The sequence below is a fragment of the Prionailurus bengalensis genome, chromosome A1, assembly GCF_016509475.1.
Source record: "Prionailurus bengalensis isolate Pbe53 chromosome A1, Fcat_Pben_1.1_paternal_pri, whole genome shotgun sequence".
In the NCBI taxonomy this organism is placed as follows: Eukaryota; Metazoa; Chordata; class Mammalia; order Carnivora; family Felidae; genus Prionailurus; species Prionailurus bengalensis.
The window spans coordinates 117489548-117508169 of NC_057343.1; the positions used below are offsets into that span (position 1 = coordinate 117489548).

Here is an 18622-nt window from a genome sequence, read left to right on the forward strand (position 1 = left end):
CAACAGCGATGGGAGTGGACATCCCTGTCGTGTTCCTGATCTCAGGGGGAAAGCTCTCAGTTTTTCCCCATTGAGGATGATATTAACTGTGGGCTTTTCATAAATGGCTTTTATGATGTTTAAGTTTGTTCCTTCTATCCCTACTTTCTCGAGGGTTTTTATTAAGAAAGGATGCTGAATTTTGTCAAATGCTTTTTCTGCATCAATTGACAGGATGATATGGTTCTTATCTTTTCTTTTATTAATGTGATGTATCACATTGATTGATTTGCGAATGTTGAACCAGCCCTGCAGCCCAGGAATGAATCCCACTTGATCATGGTGAATAATTCTTTTTATATGCTGTTGAATTTGATTTGCTAGTATCTTATTGAGAATTTTTGCATCCATATTCATCAGGGATGTTGGCCTGTAGTTCTCTTTTTTTGCTGGGTCTCCGTCTGGTTTAGGAATCAAAGTAATGCTGGCTTCATAGAATCAGTCTGGAAGTTTTCCTTCCCCTTCTATTTTTTTGGAACAGCTTGAGAAGGATAGGTATTATCTCTGCTTTAAATTTCTAGTAGAATTCCCCTGGGAAGCCATCTGGTCCTGGACTCTTATTCGTTGGGAGATTTTTGATAACTGATTCAATTTCTTTGCTGGCTATGGGTCTGCTCAAGTTTTCTATTTCTTCCTGTTTGAGTTTTGGAAGTGTGTGGGTGCTTAGGAATTTGTCCATTTCTTCCAGGTTGTCCAGTTTGTTGGCATATAGTTTTCATAGTATTCCCTGATAATTGCTTGTATTTCTGAAGGATTGGTTGTAATAATTCCATTTTCATTTATGATTTTATCTATTTGGGTCATCTCCCTTTTCTTTTTGAGAAACCTGGCTAGAGGTTTATAAATTTTGTTTATTTAAAGAAAAAAAAAACAACTCTTGGTTTCATTGATCTGCTTTTCAGTTTTTTTTTAGATTCTATGTTGTTTACTTCTGCTCTGATCTTTATTATTTCTCCTCTTCTGCTGGATTTGGGGTGTCTTTGCTGTTCTGCTTCTATTTCTTTTAGGTGTGCTGTTAGATTTTGTATTTGGGATTTTTCTTGTTTCTTGAGATAGGCCTGGATTGCAATGTATTTTCCTCTCAGGACTGCCTTCGCTGCTTCCCAAAGCATTTGGATTGTTGTATTTTCATTTTCATTTGTTTCCATATATTTTTAAATTTCTTCTCTGATTGCCTGGTTGACCCATTCATTCTTTAGTGGGGTGTTCTTTTTTTTTTTTAACGTTTTTTATTTATTTTTGGGACAGAGAGAGACAGAGCATGAACGGGGGAGGGGCAGAGAGAGAGGGACACACAGAATCGGAAACAGGCTCCAGGCTCTGAGCCATCAGCCCAGAGCCTGATGCGGGGCTCAAACTCACAGACCGCGAGATCGTGACCTGGCTGAAGTCGGACGCTTAACCGACTGCGCCACCCAGGCGCCCCAAGTGGGGTGTTCTTTAACCTCCATGCTTTTGAAGGTTTTCCAGACTTTTTCCTGTGGTTGATTTCAAGTTTCATAGCATTGTGATCTGTAAGTGTGCATGGTATGATCTCAATTCTTTTATACTTATGAAAGGCTGTTTTGTGACCCAGTATGTGATCTATCTTGAAGAATGTTCCATGTGCACTCGAGAAGAAAGTATATTCTGTTGCTTTTGGATGCAGAGTTCTAAATATATCTGTCCTGTCCATCTGATCCAATGTATCATTCAGGGCCCTTGTTTCTTTATTGATCCTGTGTCTAGATGATCTGTCCATTGCTGCAAGTGGGGTATTAAAGTCCCCTGAAATCACCACATTCTTATCGATAAGCTTGCTTATGTTTGTGATTAATTGTTTTATATATTTGGGGGCTCCTGTATTCGGCGCATGGACATTTATAATTGTTAGCTCTTCCTGATGGATAGACCCTGTAATTATTATATAATGCCCCTCTTCATCTCTTGCTACAGCCTTTAAAGTCTAGTTTGTCTGATATAAGCATGGCTACTCCAGCTTTCTTTTGACTTCCAGTAGCATGATAGATAGTTCTCCATCCCCTCACTTTCAATCTGAAGGTGTCCTCAGGTCTAAAATGAGTCTCTTATAGACAGAAAATAGATGGGTCTTGTTTTTTTATCCATTTTGATACCCTCTGTCTTTTGATTGGAGCATTTAGTCCATTTACATTCAGTGTTATTATAGAAAGATATGGGTTTAGAGTCATTGTGATGTCTGTAGGTTTCATGCTTGTAGTGATGTCTCTGGTACTTTGTGGTCCTTGCAACATTTCACTCACAGAATCCTCCTTAGGATCTCTTGTAGGGCTGGTTTACTGGTGATGAATTCCTTCAGTTTTTGTTTGTTTGGGAAAACATTTATCTCTCCTTCTATTCTGGTTGACAGACTTGCTGGATAAAGGATTGTTGGCTGCATATTTTTTCTGTTCATCACATTGAAGATTTCCTGTCATTCCTTTCTGGCCTGCCAAGTTTCAGTAGATAGGTCTGCCACTACTCTTATAGGTCTACCTTTGTAAGTTAGAGCCTGTTTATCCCTCACTGCTTTCAGAATTTTCTCTTTATTCTTGTATTTTGCCAGTTTCACTATGATATGTCATGCAGAAGATTGATTTAAGTTACATCTGAAGGGAATTCTCTGTGCCTCTTGGATTTCAATGCCTTATTCCTTCCCCAGATCAGGGAACTTCTCAGCTATGATTTGTTCAAGTACACCTTCAGCCCCTTTCTCTCTCTTCTTCTTCTGGAATTCCTATTATACGGATATTGTTCCATTTGATTGCATCACTTAGTTCTCTAATTCTCCCCTTATACTCCTGGATTTTTTTATCTCTCTTTTTCTCAGCTTCCTCTTTTTCCATAATTTTATCTTCTAATTCACCTATTCTCTCCTCTGCCTCTTCAATCTGTGCTATGGCCGCCTCCATTTTATTTTGTACCACATTTATAGCATTTTTTAGCTCCTTGTGACTATTTCTTAGTCCCTTGATCTCTGTAGCAATAGATTCTCTGGTGTCCTCTATACTTTTCTCAAGCCCAGCAATTAATTTTATGACTATTATTCTAAATTCTTGCTCTGTTATATTGCTTAAATCATTTTTTATCAATTCGTTAGCGGTCGCTACTTCCTGGAGTTTCTTTTGAGAATTCTTCCGTTTGGTCATTTTGGATAGTTTCTGGGGTGGTGCAGAACTGCAGGGCACTTCCTCTGTGCTGTCCAGAGTAACTTGTGTTGGTGGGCTGGGCCGCAGTTAGACCTGATGTCTGCCCCCAGCCCACCACTGGGGCCACAGTCAGACTGGTGTGTACCTTATCTTCCCCTCACCCAGGGGAAGGACTCACTGTGGAGTGGTGTGACCCCTGTCTGGGCTACTTGCACACTGCCAGGTTTGTGGTGCTACTTTGATGGGATTTGGCATATTAGCCGGGGTGGATCTGCAAGGTGCACAGAGATGGGAGGAGTAGGCTTAGCTAGTTTTGCCGGCGGTGGTCCCCTGGGGGAGGGGCCCTGCAGCACCCGGAGGGAGGCCGACCCCTCAGAGGGATGCATCCAAAGAAACACAGCGTTAGGCATTTGTGTGGTGCAAGCAAGTTCAGTGATGGGAACTGGTTCCCTTTGGAATTTCGGCTGTGGGATGGAAGAGGGAAATGGCACCTGCCAGCACCTTTGTTCCCCCCACGGAGCTGAGCTCTGTCTTCCGGGGTTCAACAACTCTCCTCCTGGTGTCCTCTCACCCTCCCCACTCTCCAAGAGCAGAGCCGTTGACTTTTAAACATTCCAGATGTTAAGTCCCGCTGGCTGTCAGAACTCACAGAGTCCGGCCCTTAGCTTTTGCAAACCAGACTTCGGGGGCTCTGCCTTGCTGGACGGGTGGGCTGCTCCCCTACCGCCGCGTTCCCTCTCCCTGGTCCTTGTAGCACGCATCGCCTCTCTGCCCTTCCTATGCTCTTCCGTGGGCCTCTTGTCTGTGCTTGCCTCTAGTCCGTTCTGCTAGTCTCTGGTGGTTTTCTGGATTGTTTAGGCAGCTGTGGGTGGAATCTAAGCGATCAGCAGGATGAGGTAAGCCCAGCATCCTCCTACTCTGACATCTTCCTCCTAGCTTTTCTTAATAAATAGACCCCTTAATTATGATATAATGCCCTTCTTCATCTTATTACAGTCGTTGTTTTAAAATCCAGTTTGTCTGATATAAGTATGGCTACTCCAGCTTTATTTTGATGTCCATTAGCATAATAGATGGTTCTCCATCCCCTAACTTTCAATCTGCTGGTGTCCTCAGATCTAAAATGAGTCTCTTGTAGGCAGCATATAGATGGTCTTTTTTTTTTTTTAATCCGTTCTGATACCCTATATCTTTTGATTGGGGCATTTAGCCCATTTACATTCAGATTGATTATTGAAAGATATGGATTTAGTGCCATTGTGTTATCTGTAGATTCCATGTTTGTGGTGATGTCCTCTGGTCCTTTGTAGTCTTTGATGCTTTCCACTCACAGAGTCCCCCTTAGCACCTCTTGCAGGGCTGGTTTTTGAACATGAACTCCTTTAGTTTTTGTTTGTCCTGGAAAGTCTTTATCTCTCCTTCTATTCCAAATGATAGTCTTGCTTGATAAAGGATTCTTGGCTGCATATTTTTCATATTCAGAACATTGAATATTTCCTGCCACTTCCTTCTGGCCTGCCAAGTTTCAGTGGATAGGTCTGCTACTACTAACCTTATGTGTCTACCCTTGTAGCTTAAGGACATTTTACCCTAGCTTCTTTCAGAATTCTCTCTTTATCTTTGTATTTTGCCAGTTTCACCATGATATGTTACAGTGATTAACTGGTTTTTGTTGATTTTGAATGGAGTTTTCTCTGCCTCTTGGACTTGGATGTCTGTTTCCTTCCTCAGATTAGGGAAGTTCTCATCTATAATTTGTTAAAATAAACCTCCTGCCCTTTTCTCTTGCTCTTCTTCTTCTGACACTCCTATGATATGGATATGGTTTCATTTCATGGAATCACTTAGTTCTCTAATTGTCCCCTCATGATCTAGTAATTTCTTTTCCATCTTTGTTTCAGCTTCATTATTTTCCATAATTTTATCTTCTATTTTAGCTATTCTGCTGTCTGCTTCTTCCATCCTTGCTGTCACTGTATCTAGTTTATTTTGCATCTCGGTTGTAGCATTTTGAAATTCATCCTGACTAGTTCTTAGGTCTTTGATCTCTGCAGCAAGAGTTTCTCTGGTGTCTTCTATACTTTTTTCAGCCCAGGTATTAGTCTTATGACTGTTTTTCTAAATTCTTGTTCAGATATATTATTTATATCTGTTTTGAGCAATTCTCGGGCTGTGATTTCTTTTTTAAATTTTGTTTATATTAAAATTTTTTTTCAATGTTTATTTATTTTTGAGGCAGAGAGAGGCAGAGCATGAATGGGGGAGGGTCAGAGAGAGAGGGAGACACAAAATCTGAAGCAGGCTCCAGGCTCTGAGCTGTCAGCACAGAGCCCAACATGGGGCTCGAACTCACAGACCGTGAGCTCGTGACCTGAACCAAAGTTAGACCCTTAACCGACTGAGCCACCCAGGCACCCCACTGGCTGTGATTTCTTTTTGACCTTTCTTTTGAGGGGAATTCCTCCATCTTGTCATTTTGACTAGGTTTTTGTCTTTTGCGTGTTTTAAAAGCTTGTTATGTGTCTTGCACCTGAGAGTACTACTATATTAAAAAGGGGGTCATACCCTCTCCAGGGCCTGGCACTCCAGGGAGTGTTTCTGCTATATGTTGCGTGCACTCTGTTGTTGCATTTTAGCTGCTCTGTTCTACTGGTCAGTCCTCTGCAGAGCTCTTCCTTGATAGTAGTGGTGGAGTGTTTGGACCTTTAGGTAGGTGTGCTTTGATTTGTTGAAGTAACCCTAGAAAAATAAGGGAGGGTGAAAGCCTTATGCCATAAAAAGAGAAAAATGAAAGGAGAGAAAAGTAAACCAGAGAATCAAAAAACTCAATCCTGCCAAACTATCTCCTTCCAACTGTGGAGATCCTTCTGCTGCTCTGCAGATCAATTTCCTGGGTGTTCCAAGTGATATCAACCTCAAAAACAGCTGTGTTTGAGGGATGAGGACAATCCTGGTCCCCCTACTGCTCTTCCATCTTAATTCTCCCTGAACTCTTTTTTTTTTATTTCTTTAAGGTCAATAGTAATGTCTCCTCTTTCATTTCTGGTTTTAGTAATTTTCATTTTCTTGTCTTTTCTCTTGGTCAGTCTAGGTAAAGGTTTGTCAATTATGTTGATCTTTTCAAAGAACCAGCTTGTGGCTTCAGCTTCATTGTCTTTCTCTACTATTTTTCCATTATTTATTTCATTTATTTCTGCCATAATCCTATTTACTCTCTTTCTTTTGTTTGCTTTGGGTTTGGTTTGCTCTTATTTTTCCAGAAACTTAAAGTAGGAGGTTAGGTTATTGATATGAGGCATTTCTTCATTTTTCTGTGTCAATATTACAGCTATACATTTTCCTCTGAGCACTGCTTTAGTTGCATCCCATAAGTTTCTCATATATTGTATCTTCATTTTCATTTGTCTCAGAGTGTTTTCTAATTTTCCTTGCTCTTCTTTGACCCATTGGTTACTTTAGCATATGTGATTTAATTTCCACATATTTGTGAATTTCTCAAATTTCATTTTGTTATTGATTTCTAATTTCTTTCCATTGTGGTCAAAGAACACACTTTGTATGGTATCAATACTTTTAACTTTATTGAAGCTTATTTTATGCTTAGTGTTGGGAAGGGCAGTCTAATTTGTAGTCTTTCAACCTTCACTTATTCACATAAGAATGAGCCTTGGACTTGGAACACTTCCTTACCAAGAGATAAGGAGTTCACAACAGCCTGTCCTAGGCTTATCATCTTGTGTGGAAATATCATTCCCTATTTTAGGCTCAGTGAAGCACTTTTGTTTCTGGTTAGAGTGTGTGAATCATATTGCATCTGGCCAGTCCCACTGTTAGTCTTCTGTGGAAAGGGGTAAAGGTTTTTCCACTGTGGTACAAGAGTGCACATAGTCATATTGCCCTGCTATACCCTCTAGGAGAAACCCACTGGCCTTGGGGTACTGATGCTCAATACTGAAATTGATTACCACACTTTCCAAAGCTCCAGTAGCCAGAATTCTCTCTTAGCACTCTCTCACATCTTGGTCCAGTTTTCATGGCACTTAGTAACTTCTTTTCATATATATTATGCTTGAAGTCCAAATGTTTTATAGAATCTCATCAAAGATGAAAGCTAATAATGTCACTGAACTCTTTTTAGTTCTATTTATTGTTTCTTTAATTTTCTTGGATTTTATGAGTAGAAAATTATATCAGCTATAAACTTATCTTGTAACCATACATGTTATCCTCCTTTCTAACACACATACACACACACATACACACACACACACACACACACACACACACACAGAGTCACACTTTCTTATCTTGTGTTGTTTAGAGTATCCAAGTCAGTATTGAATAATACTATGACATGAAATGTCTTGTTATGCTCATGATTTTTCATGGAGATAATTCTGGTGTTTTACTGTTTAAAATGAAGATGGTAATTTGTAACAGCTGTCAAATTTTATCAAATTTCTTTTAAGAATCTATCATAATGATGATCTAGTGATATTTGTTTAGCATGTTTTGAAACCATAATGTGAGATTTGTATGTTGTCTTTTTTTGGATAATGTTGATAGTGTCTTGTTAGATTTTTTTAAAAGTTTATTTATTTTGAGAAGGAGAGAGAACACAGGGGAAGGGCAGAAGGAAAATCCCAAGTAGGCTCTGAGCTGTCAGTGCAGAGCCCAGTGCGGGGCTTGATCTCACCACCATGAGATGATGACCTGAACAGAAATAAAGAGTCATACGCTTAACCAACTGGGCCACTGAGGTGCCCTTCTTGGTTTAATTTTTATTTCAGGTTAGGTACTGTCTAATAAACTGATGTCTGGTGAGGTTGTTGGTAAAGGTTTCAGGCCTTCCTTTTCAGCTACACTTGATGAAAACTTTCATCTGCAGCTCAGAGGAAGATGTGGCGTTACTACTTACCAAATACATAGCAATATGAAATTTGAATGTAGGTAAAATATATTATGTGATTGAACTAGATAGGTTAGCTCTTAACACAATGACATTCATCATATTTGAGTGAAAAGAAAAAGTATAAAAGTCTAGGACTTTCTGATCTGTGGCTTAAGAGTATCTCAAAAAAAATAGGTGTGAATTTTAGTTTTCAATCCATGATTAAAAAAGTGATATGGGTGTTAAAGAGCTAGATGCAATTTTAGACTCTTTTCCTTGATTTATAGTATTTTGTTTGAAAGTGATGCAGGGGTACCTGGGTGACTCAGTCGGTTAAGTTTCTGACTCTTGGTTTTGGCTGCACTTGGGTCATGATCTTGGGGTTGTGAGAAAGAGCCCGATGCTCCAATTCTCTCTCTCTCCCTTTACCATTTTCATTCTCTCTCTCTTTCCCTCTCTCTGTCTCAAAAAAAAAAAGTGATGCAGGCTGGCTGGGTTCAAGGAGCCAGAGGGGGTCCCACAGGACCAGCAAAGGGGGTCCTTGGCTTTTCCCAGGATGGAAATCAAACATGAACCAAAAGGAAGTGAGAGCAGAGTTTATTGAAGATACAGAGAGAGAGCAGATTCAGACAGAGAGTCTGAGAAACTCAGAAGGAAGGTAGGGGCCTAGGTCCTAGCAAGAACTGAAGCAGGAAAAGGAGCAAAAAAGGCAGTTTTTTCATGGGGTCCCTTCAGTTTCCCTTTCTAGATCTATTCTTACACATGCCTTAATGTACATCCTCCTTGTAAAGGTCAAGGAGTTCATGATTTCTTTGGAGTCTTCCAGCACAACAGATTAACATCTAAGGAATGACTAGGTGAGGTTGTCATGAATGTTTTCCAAGACCACTGACTCAAGGGCCTCAGTGACTTATGGAGGACGTCTAAAAACTCATCGTTTTGACCAATTCTTGGATGCCTGAGGGGACACATATACCAGACCACCATCCTCAACAAACCCTAAGCCCCAAGCAAAGACAAGACTCTGTCTCTCCTTTCCTTTCTGAGTCTCCCAGACTCTCTTTCTGACTCTGCTCTGTCTATCTTCAGTAAACTCTGCTGTCCCTTCCTCTCAGTTTGTGTTTCCATCCAGGAAGATTGATTGCCATTCTGGGAGAAGCCAACGACCCTCTTCACTGGTCCTGTGGGACTCCCTCTGGGTCCTTGGACTCAGCCAGCCTGCATTAAAAGGGCCAGATATCCTCTTTTTGGATAAGATATGACCAACCTGGAGTATGACTTTAGGTTCTGAGGGCTATACTTTGAAGATGAAATAGAAAACAATTTTTAGAAAAAGGTAATTTTTGGAAAATGATTACATAATCATAAAGTAGTAAGTAAACACAACATAGAGTTAGAGTGAGGATTCACAAAAGAAAGGTCCAAGATACTTTATATGGTATTATGTGATGTATTATGTGAAAAACTAGTTCCTTGGCAATAGAAAATTGAGAAAGATACTCTGTAGTAATGTGTTATTGGTAAGGATGTAAGTAAAAAAAGAAAAAAGGATGGCATAGGTTGTTGTATATTGAGAGTGCTTTAGCCACTTAATTTGTGTGCGCAGAACCCAGCTAGATACTTAAGACACAAAATTTGAGTGATACAGATCTCTACTCTCAAAGAAGTCCTACTCTGTTAGACTTGATTTGGACACTTCATTAAGCTTTACAGGATGAAAATGTGCTTGATGTGATGCTGCTGATGTCCTGTCTTTTAGTTTCTTAAGCACATAACATGTTCCCAAGGAATAATCTTAAGCACTAAGAAAAAATCTGGTTTAGGGGCACCCTGGGTAGCTTACTTGGTTAAGTGTCCAACTTTGGCTCAGGTCATGATCTCACAGTTAGTGTTCGAGCCCTGCGTCGGGCTCTGTGCTGACAGCTCAGAGCCTGGAGCCTGCTTCCATTCTCTCTCTCTCTCTCTCTCTCTCTCTCTCTCTCTCTCTCTCTCTCTCTCTCTCTCCCTCTCCCTCTCCCTCTCCCTCTCCCTCTCCCTCTCCCTCTCCCTCGCCCTCTCCCCCTCCCCCATTTGTGCTTTGTCTTTTTCTCTCAAAGGTAAACATTAAAACAATTCTTTAAAAAAGAAAATATGGTTTAAAATCATACATATCCTTTTGTTGTGGGGTTGTCGAGAACAATGGCCAAGAATTTCTTGAGATGTTATATGGTGCAACATAGTGAGTTTATTTAAGTAGCATAGGACAGGACCCATGTGCAGAAAAAGCTGCACTTTCTGCTGTATGAAGCTTGTAGTTATATGCTTAGTGCTCAAGGTGGAGGGAACATGTAGGAAGTATCATAAATATTTCTTTGAATTTCTACTCATAAAACTGCTTTCACAAGATTTCTCTGGTGTTTAACATTCAGTTTGATATTAACTATGGGTGAGATACACAGGCAGTCATGAGACCCTTTAAGGATGTAGCAACCAGCACATATTTAATCCTTATTAAACCTATGCAAGCATGGCACCTGGGTGGCTCAGTTGGTTAAGCTTCCAACTTTGGCTTGGGTCATGATCTTGCAGTTCATGAGTTTGAGCCCTGTGTCAGGCTCTGTGCTGACAGCTCGTGAAGCCTGGAGCCTGCTTGGGATTCTGTGTTTCCCTTTCACCCTGCTCCTCCCCTGCTCACACTCTGGTTCTCACTCTCATAAACAAATAAAAATATTTTTAAAAACTATGCAGGCTGTAGGTCAGCCTTCGGGACTAAAGGTGAGCATTTCTGCTTCTATCCTTCATCACTTTTGCTGACATACTCTTTGGTGTATGTCAAATTTACTTTTTTCCTATTTGGCTGCAAGATCTCTAATAGGAGCTTATGCATTATGGCTAGAAATCTTTTGAATTTATTTCAAAATTTATTTATTAAATAAAAATTTGAAGTTATTTAGTTTAAGGCCAAGGTTGGTTGGGAGAGCTTTATAATAATTGTTTTGGCAATAGAATCCAAGCAGAAATCAAGACTGTTTTTGTATTGAGTCCACTTAAAGTTATACTTGCATGTAATTAAAACTTGAAAATACCTGAATTAGGGGAAACTATGGAAAATGGCATAAAATGGCAAAATGAAATATTTGAAAGTTTCTGCTAAGGAGAAATTTTGTTAATTTATGATTTAATGTTCAACAAGTCATTTTATACAAAAGGAAGAACTTGTGACTTCCTCATCTTTGGGGTTTTCGAATATCCCAAGTATCTCCTAAATAATGCTTTCGCACAAATCCCAGTTATGCCTAAAGATAGGGAGGCTGATGTTGGGACAAATCCTACTAGGTGAGCGCTATTCATTTATTCTTTACAGAAATTAAATCTTTTGAAAATAATCATTAGTGGCAGTTTGGACAGAGAAATGGGGGAAAGGGGAAGCCAAAAGTGTGAGAGGAGTGTGAAGGGGGAAGAGTTTTTGTCAGCATTTTCCATGTTGATTTTCAGTATGAGGTTTTCCTTTTCCCCACTTGCTAATCTACACCCCCACACACTGTCCTCCTAGACAGAGCTCAGAAATCCTAAATCCAGTCTAACTGGGAACTTGATTGTAGGTCTTAAAATCAGGGGCATTCCAAAAGTTGAGTATATCTCTCCAGATGTATTTCATCAGTTGCTATTGGAAAAGTGAAAAGTATAATCTTTCACCCCAAAGCAGTTAGCAGCATTAAATGAAAGCGAGGAAATGCAAATTTTAATCTCTGGCATTTGAAGTAGATAGTTTTGGTTCTGAAATTTGGTGAAAAAATTTAATTTTTATGGGTTATTTCACATCTTAATGAAGATCCCCAGTGATGGCTATATTTATGTCTCTACCTAAACATTTCACTGGGCTGACATATTTCCTGCTTTAATTTTATCCAAGACTTGGTGTCAATGATTTTCTTGGTTCCTTATCTCAGAAAGACAAATTAGTCAAGGGCATTTACTATTTAAATTGCCTTATGTTGCGCTTACTCTGCTTTCCTGGAAGAGATAAGGGCTGGGTTTGTATTGTTCTGGGGAGGTGATTGGTTCTTAGTGGCATAATGAATTTACCAATCCCACTTTCAGTCTTAAAACCAGAATGCTGGAACAGCTTACCTCCCCCACCCCCATTTTAATCATCAGTTTTAAAAACTATTATAACAGTGTATTCAAACATACAGTAAAGAGAATTGTGTAATTAGCTCCCATGTATCCAGCCTTCAGCTTCAGTGATTATCAACACTTGTAGGCAGTTTTCTGAACAGAAAATACAGTGCCCTGAAAGCTTCAATTCTTGATCAGTATCTAGCTTTTGTCTTTCAAATTTTGGTTCCTGGGGCTTTCGACGTTGCAATTACATTAAAAGAAGTTTAAGGAATTTAGTGTTTAATAGTCATTGAAGTCACTCTTTTTCAGTTCGCCTCCCCTCAGGGAAAGCCGCGGGTTGTTGGGCGCAAGGCCAAATTTGGAGATAACTTCTTGTAGCTCGGAGGTGTTTTTTACAAGGACAGACCAATGTCCCAATTTCCCTTCAGAATACCGGCTTAAAAACGAAGTTGGACAACATATGGGCAGTTAGTTCCTACCCTGCCTCAATGCTGTTTTCTAAATATTTACAGAGAATAAATTTACACAGTAGTTTTCTGGTTACACTCTGGAGAGTATCTCAGTAACTTTCTTCCACTTCCACTTCACACGTCCCATTGGGGAGGAGTGTCAGTTTTTCTGAGTTTCAGGGGCTTGTACTGACTGGTTTCTAACCTGTCTCATCCAGAGCGTCAAGGGCCGCTTGTAAAGCAAGTAGGGGCTCCTGAGGAAAGGGAAATTGCTGACCCACAAAAAAGCGGAACGAACCATAAGCCTGGCGCTCGCCCACCTGGGTTTCTCGAAAAGCTAGAGCCGGGGATGGGGGGTGGGAGGGAAGCTTGAGGAAGACCCTATTACCCAATTTGTTCCTCACTGGTCGCCTCTGTTGAAATCTTGGCTTCCCATATATAAGAAGGTGCACAGAGACTTTAACCCTCAGTAGAGAGGCTAGGAATCTAGAATGTAATGCTTCAGCCCTTAGCTTGGGGCTTCCGGTTTCCTTAAGCTTCGAAGGCGTGGTCATTCAGGGTCGCGATTCCACCTCTCGCCGCCTCCGCCCCGCGATTTCTCTGGGAGTTCCGATCTCTTCGCCGGCACTGGAGGGGTTCCGAGGGTCCGAGCGCCCGGAACTGGACGCTCCCCTGTGAAACAGTGGAGAGAGAAGGCCAAACGAGCTCAGCCTCAATTACGAGCAGTCTTCAGTCAGAGGTTGTGGAAGTTAAGACGGAGGCCTTCTTAGGGCGTTTTCCTTAGAAACAGGGTTCAAAGGAAGATGTGTTAATTTCTCACGGCATCTTCCTCGCTGTTCCCCGCCCCTCGCCGGCTGCCGGGACTTTGTGGAGAGAGCCCAGCTCGAAGGGCATGGAGATGGCCCCTCCCTAGCCTGAGTAGTTTACCTCGTCTCTGCACCCCTAGGCGGCGCTGCGCTCCTCTGCACCGACCAGCTCCGCTTTCCCAGACGGCTGCCAAGCCTCCAGTCCCGAGAGTTTAGCTTCCAGCCCGTCAGCCCGGGGCAATTCCAGTATATTCAAGAGGCAGAACGTCGGCGGTCTGTGCACCTCGAGTCCGCTTCGGCGGGCGGCCGGCTCTTGCTCTCTACCACAGTTCGTGCTCTCCGGGAGTCCGGAGCATGGTTCTGGGTCACTGCTGGTGGAGCGGGGACGCCAAGAGGGAGGAGGATGGTGGGCTGGAGGGTGGCGGTTCTATGTCTGTGGGTCTCCTGCTGCTCTGCCGCCAGACAGCTGGAATACTCAGTGTTGGAGGAGACCGTGCGGAGCGTAGCTGTAGGTAATGTTTCCGCGGACTTGGGGCTGTCAGCGGCCACTCTACGCTTGCGGAACTTTCGCTTACTTTCCAGCCTCCGCGAGCCCTACTTCGGGGTGGATCTGGCCAGCGGTAGCTTGGTGGTCCGAGAGCCGGCAGACCGCGAACGGCTGTGCGGGACTAAAGCTGCCTGCGTCTTGACCTATGAGCTGGTGCTGGAGGACCCGCTGGAGCTACACAAGATGCGAGTTCACGTCGTGGACATCAACGACAACTCTCCTGTCTTCCCTGCCGGCGACGTGCAGCTGCACATCCCCGAGTTCCTGTTGCCTGGAGCCCGCTTTACTCTTCCTAATGCCCTAGATGCGGACGAGGGAAGCAACGGTGTCCTGACCTACACCCTGAGCCCCAGCCAGCACTTTCGCTTGATCATGGGGTCGCGAGTCGACGGCAGTGAATACCCGGAGTTGGTATTAGAGAAAGCGCTGGATCGGGAGCAGCGTGCCACCCACCAGCTACTGCTCACCGCTAAGGATGGAGGGCAGCCCGCGCGCTCCGGAGAAGCACAAGTTACCATCATAGTGGTGGACACAAACGACAATGCGCCTGTATTTGAGCGCACAGTATACCGTGCCAAGGTACCAGAGACTGCCCCGAACGGGACTTTGTTATTACGAGTTCAGGCCTCGGACCCGGATGAAGGCTCCAATGGGGAAATCCGGTACTCCTTAAGCAATAGCACGCTGGTGGAGCTGCGACACTACTTTCACGTGCACCCTAGAAATGGGGAAGTGCGGCTAGCTGCTTCACTCGGTCTACCTGAAACGTTGTTGGAAGCATACATTGAGGCGAGGGATGAGGGTACCTTCGGTCTAGCTAGTACTGTCAAACTGCTGGTGGAAGTGACTGATGTGAATGATCATGCCCCTGAGGTGAACCTCCTGACTCTATCCAGTTCAGTTTCTGAGGACGCAGCCCCTGGCACAGTGATTGCTCTCTTCAGTCTAAGGGACGAGGACCTCGGTCCCAATGGTAAGGTCTTTTGTAGCATGTCCAGTGGAGGCCCTTTTAAGCTGAAGGCTTCTTTTGACAACTACTACAGCTTGCTGACTGATGGGCCACTGGACCGGGAGCAGGTCAGCGAATACCATGTCCTGATTACTGCCTCAGATGGTGGCTCACCCCCACTAAGCACCCGCAGGACAGTGACTGTGTCTGTTGTTGATGTGAACGACAATTCACCAAATTTTGCTCAACCACAACAGGAACTTTTTGTGGCTGAAAACAATGATCCTGGGGCCTCTTTAGGCCATGTTTTTGCCCAGGATCCGGACCTAGGGGAAAATGGCCTTGTCTTCTATGAGCTGTTGGATATTATCTCTGAAAGGCAGACAGCCTCTAGCTTGGTGGCAGTAGAATCATCCAGTGGGGCTATCACTGCCAAAATTTCCTTTGACTTTGAGCAACTCAGGGGGGTTCACTTCCAAGTGGAAGCCCGGGATGGTGGCATTCCTCCCAGAAGTGCAGCAGTGACTGTGAACTTATTTGTGGTAGATAGGAACGACAATGCTCCAGTCATCCTGTTTCCCTTGCCCAGAAATGGCTCTGTTCCAGTGGAAATTGTGCCTCGCTCTGCCAGAACTGGACACTTGGTCACAAAAGTGGTAGCAGAGGATGCAGACAGTGGCTCTAATGCTTGGCTTTCCTACCATATTTTTCAGGCTTCTGATTCTAGCCTCTTCAGAATTTCAGCCAATATGGGAGAACTTCGTACTGCTCGCTTCATTCTTCCCACTGATGCAGTTAAACAGAGGGTGGTGGTAGTGGTTCGAGACCATGGAGACCCCTCACTTTCCTCTTCTGTCACATTAGGTATACTGTTGAGCAACTTTGCCCCTCAGGTCCTTCCAGACTTTGGAGATACCTGGCAAAGAGGAGGCCACCTTTCCACCCAGAACCTGTATTTAGTAATTGCCCTGGCCTCTATTTCCTTTTTATTTCTGGGGTGCTTACTTTTCTTTGTGTGCATCAAGGTGAACCAGAGCCCAGCTTGTTGTTCTCAAAGCTGCTGTCGCTCTTCAGAAGAGCCGAGGCAAGGGAGGAAGATGGCTTCAAATCCTTGTATGACATCAGCCACGATAGATGTCACTACAGTTGAGAGACTTTCTCAGACCTATCTCTATCGGGCCTCTCTAGGACTTGGTTCTGATAATAACAGTTTGCTGTTGCGTGGGGAATACAGTGCTGCTGACCTGAGAAATCTGGCTACTGGGGTAGGACTGAATTTGCCAATATCCTGCATTCACATTCGGAATAGGAAAGGGGATCACGTAAATGTCAATGCCATGGTAAGCAAATCTTGAGGGATTTGATTCCCTTGCCCAGGAGATGGCTGCTAGCTATGTTCTGAAATGCTTCTTAGATGAGCCTTCAGCAGCATTTAATCCATTGAATTGAACACTCCTGCTTAGCACCCCCATGCTAAGAATTCTGGGAGTATAAAAGTATTAAAAGCTGTCCTTGGCCTCAAGGAGTTTATAGTTTATTTCTGAGAAACAAGGGTAAGAAATTTAAGCCTATTAAAGAACAATAAAAGTAATCTAGTATACAGGACTAAAATTAGAAATAAGGCACCAAAGTTTCTGGTACAGGAAATAAATGACTGGGGATGTCTTTAATTCCTTTTATGAACTTATTCAAGGAATTATTTAAAGCATAAACCCCTTCATTTAAAAAAAACATTTTGAGCAACAGATGTGTAAGGCATTTTTTAAAAAAGTTTATTTATTTATTTTGAGAGAGAGAGAGGCAGAGGGAGAGAGAGAATCCCAAGCAAGCTTGGTGCTGTCCGCAGAGAGCCTGACGTGAGGCTCAATCTCACAAACCATGAGATCATGACTTGAGCCAAGATCAAGAGTCAGACCCTTAATGGACTGAGCCACCCAGGTGTCCCAGATATGGGTAAGGCATTCTGATACCAAAAATGGGAATGAAAAATATGCAAGAGTCTTTACATTACATAAGCATAGTATCATGGAAGATGAGGCATTTGCCCAAACCATTACAATACATGATTTGACAATGATAACCTAAAAAATGTAAAAATAAATTGCAATGGATGTTCAAAGGGAGAGAGAGACTGTGAGAGAACATCTGGGAAGGGAGGAGGAGGAAATCAGAAGAGGAATTGTGGTAGAGATGGCATTTGAATTAGATCCTGAATGATACACCATTTAATAAAATGGCAACATATTTTCTAGGTCATACTTTTTAAATAAATGCCATTTTTGCATAGTAGTCTTTTTTGAGAATGGCACTCTGAAACATAGCTAATGATAGCTCCACACAGTGTTTCTAAGTATATGGAAATTATAAGCATGTCTCAGAATACCTGTTTGTACTGATAGAAAATGAAACCATTGGGTATAGGACTTGACAACCTTTTATTTTACATTTTATTGATATATTTCACAAAGAAGAAAGAGTAGTAATTGTTTTTAAAATTTTAATTCCAGTGTAATTAATATACAGTGTCATATTCATTTCAGATGTACAATATAGTGATTCAACAATTCCATTTATTACTTATTGTTTGAAAGAGGAGTAATTGTTGTGTCAGAAACATTTGTGTATTCAAGGTGCACTTGCCATTCAAAGTCCATTCAACTTGGATTTAATTTTCTTATTATTTTAGAAGCCAATATACTTTAAAATAAGTAAATGCTATATTTGAAAGTAATGCATGTAGTAAAAGTTAAATTATTCAAATACTTAAATTTATCCTTAGTGGCCCTTTGCATTTCAAAAACTTATCAAATAGAGTGAGGACAGTCTTCAGCAATTTTACAGTATTACTTTCTGATTTTTCATAGAGATCATTGATAAAAGGGAAGGAGGTATGCAGAAATTAGGAAAGGGAATGGAGGATTCCTTGTTTTATGATTCCAGGTAATAGGGGAAAAGTAAGTTATAAGTTAGTTATTCTTCAAATGATGATGTTAACTGAAAATAAAATAGATTTATATGCATTATAATTTTGCATATTTTATGTTTCACATGGCATAAGTGCTTGCTGAATGAAAGAATAAATACATTTGTGAATGGATGAATTGGGTGTTAATGTAGATGGAAGAGTTCAACATCGAGAACAAAGATTTAACTTACTTTTCCACTTTATGTGTATATATATTTAGCAGTTTAAAGATCTCTTTCAAATATATTATTTCAATGATTATTTTCTTCCTCATATATAGTAGTGAAACAACATTAACAGTGGGATTTTCTGGTCCTAGAAAAACCTCAATACTGTGTCTGACACTAAATATGATCACAGTTCCTATAGATGACAAAGTGATTAGTAGGGACACACATGTTTATACTGTGAAAGTTGCAGCAAATACAAATGAAAATGTAGTTAATTTTAAGACAGAAAATTGGTGCATTGTAATGTTAATATTTCAGGTATCAAAACAATGTATAAACTTGGGGCGCCTGGGTGGCTCAGTCGGTTGGGCGTCCGACTTCAGCTCAGGTCACGATCTCGCGGTCTGTGAGTTCGAGCCCCGCGTCGGGCTCTGGGCTGATGGCTCAGAACCTGGAGCCTGCTTCCGATTCTGTGTCTCCCTCTCTCTCTGCCCCTCCCCCGTTCATGCTGTGTCTCTCTCTGTTTCAAAAATAAATGAACGTTAAAAAAAAAAAAAAA

At 41.8% G+C, this 18622-nt stretch overlaps 3 protein-coding genes across 6 annotated transcripts in view; all 3 read left to right on the forward strand.

Annotated features, from left to right (window-relative positions):
• The window catches only part of LOC122488297 (protocadherin alpha-7-like), a 126902-nt gene that overhangs the window by 54937 nt on the left and 53343 nt on the right, over nucleotides 1-18622 (forward strand).
• Nucleotides 1-18622, forward strand: part of LOC122488247 (protocadherin alpha-C2) — a 136893-nt gene that overhangs the window by 32405 nt on the left and 85866 nt on the right. The gene's annotated exons all lie outside the window — the stretch shown is intronic.
• On the forward strand, nucleotides 12985-16723 carry PCDHAC1 (protocadherin alpha subfamily C, 1). The gene has a single exon (XM_043589541.1). It carries the CDS (start codon nucleotides 13836-13838, stop codon nucleotides 16281-16283), a length of 2448 nt encoding a protein of 815 aa, XP_043445476.1. The 5' UTR covers nucleotides 12985-13835; the 3' UTR covers nucleotides 16284-16723.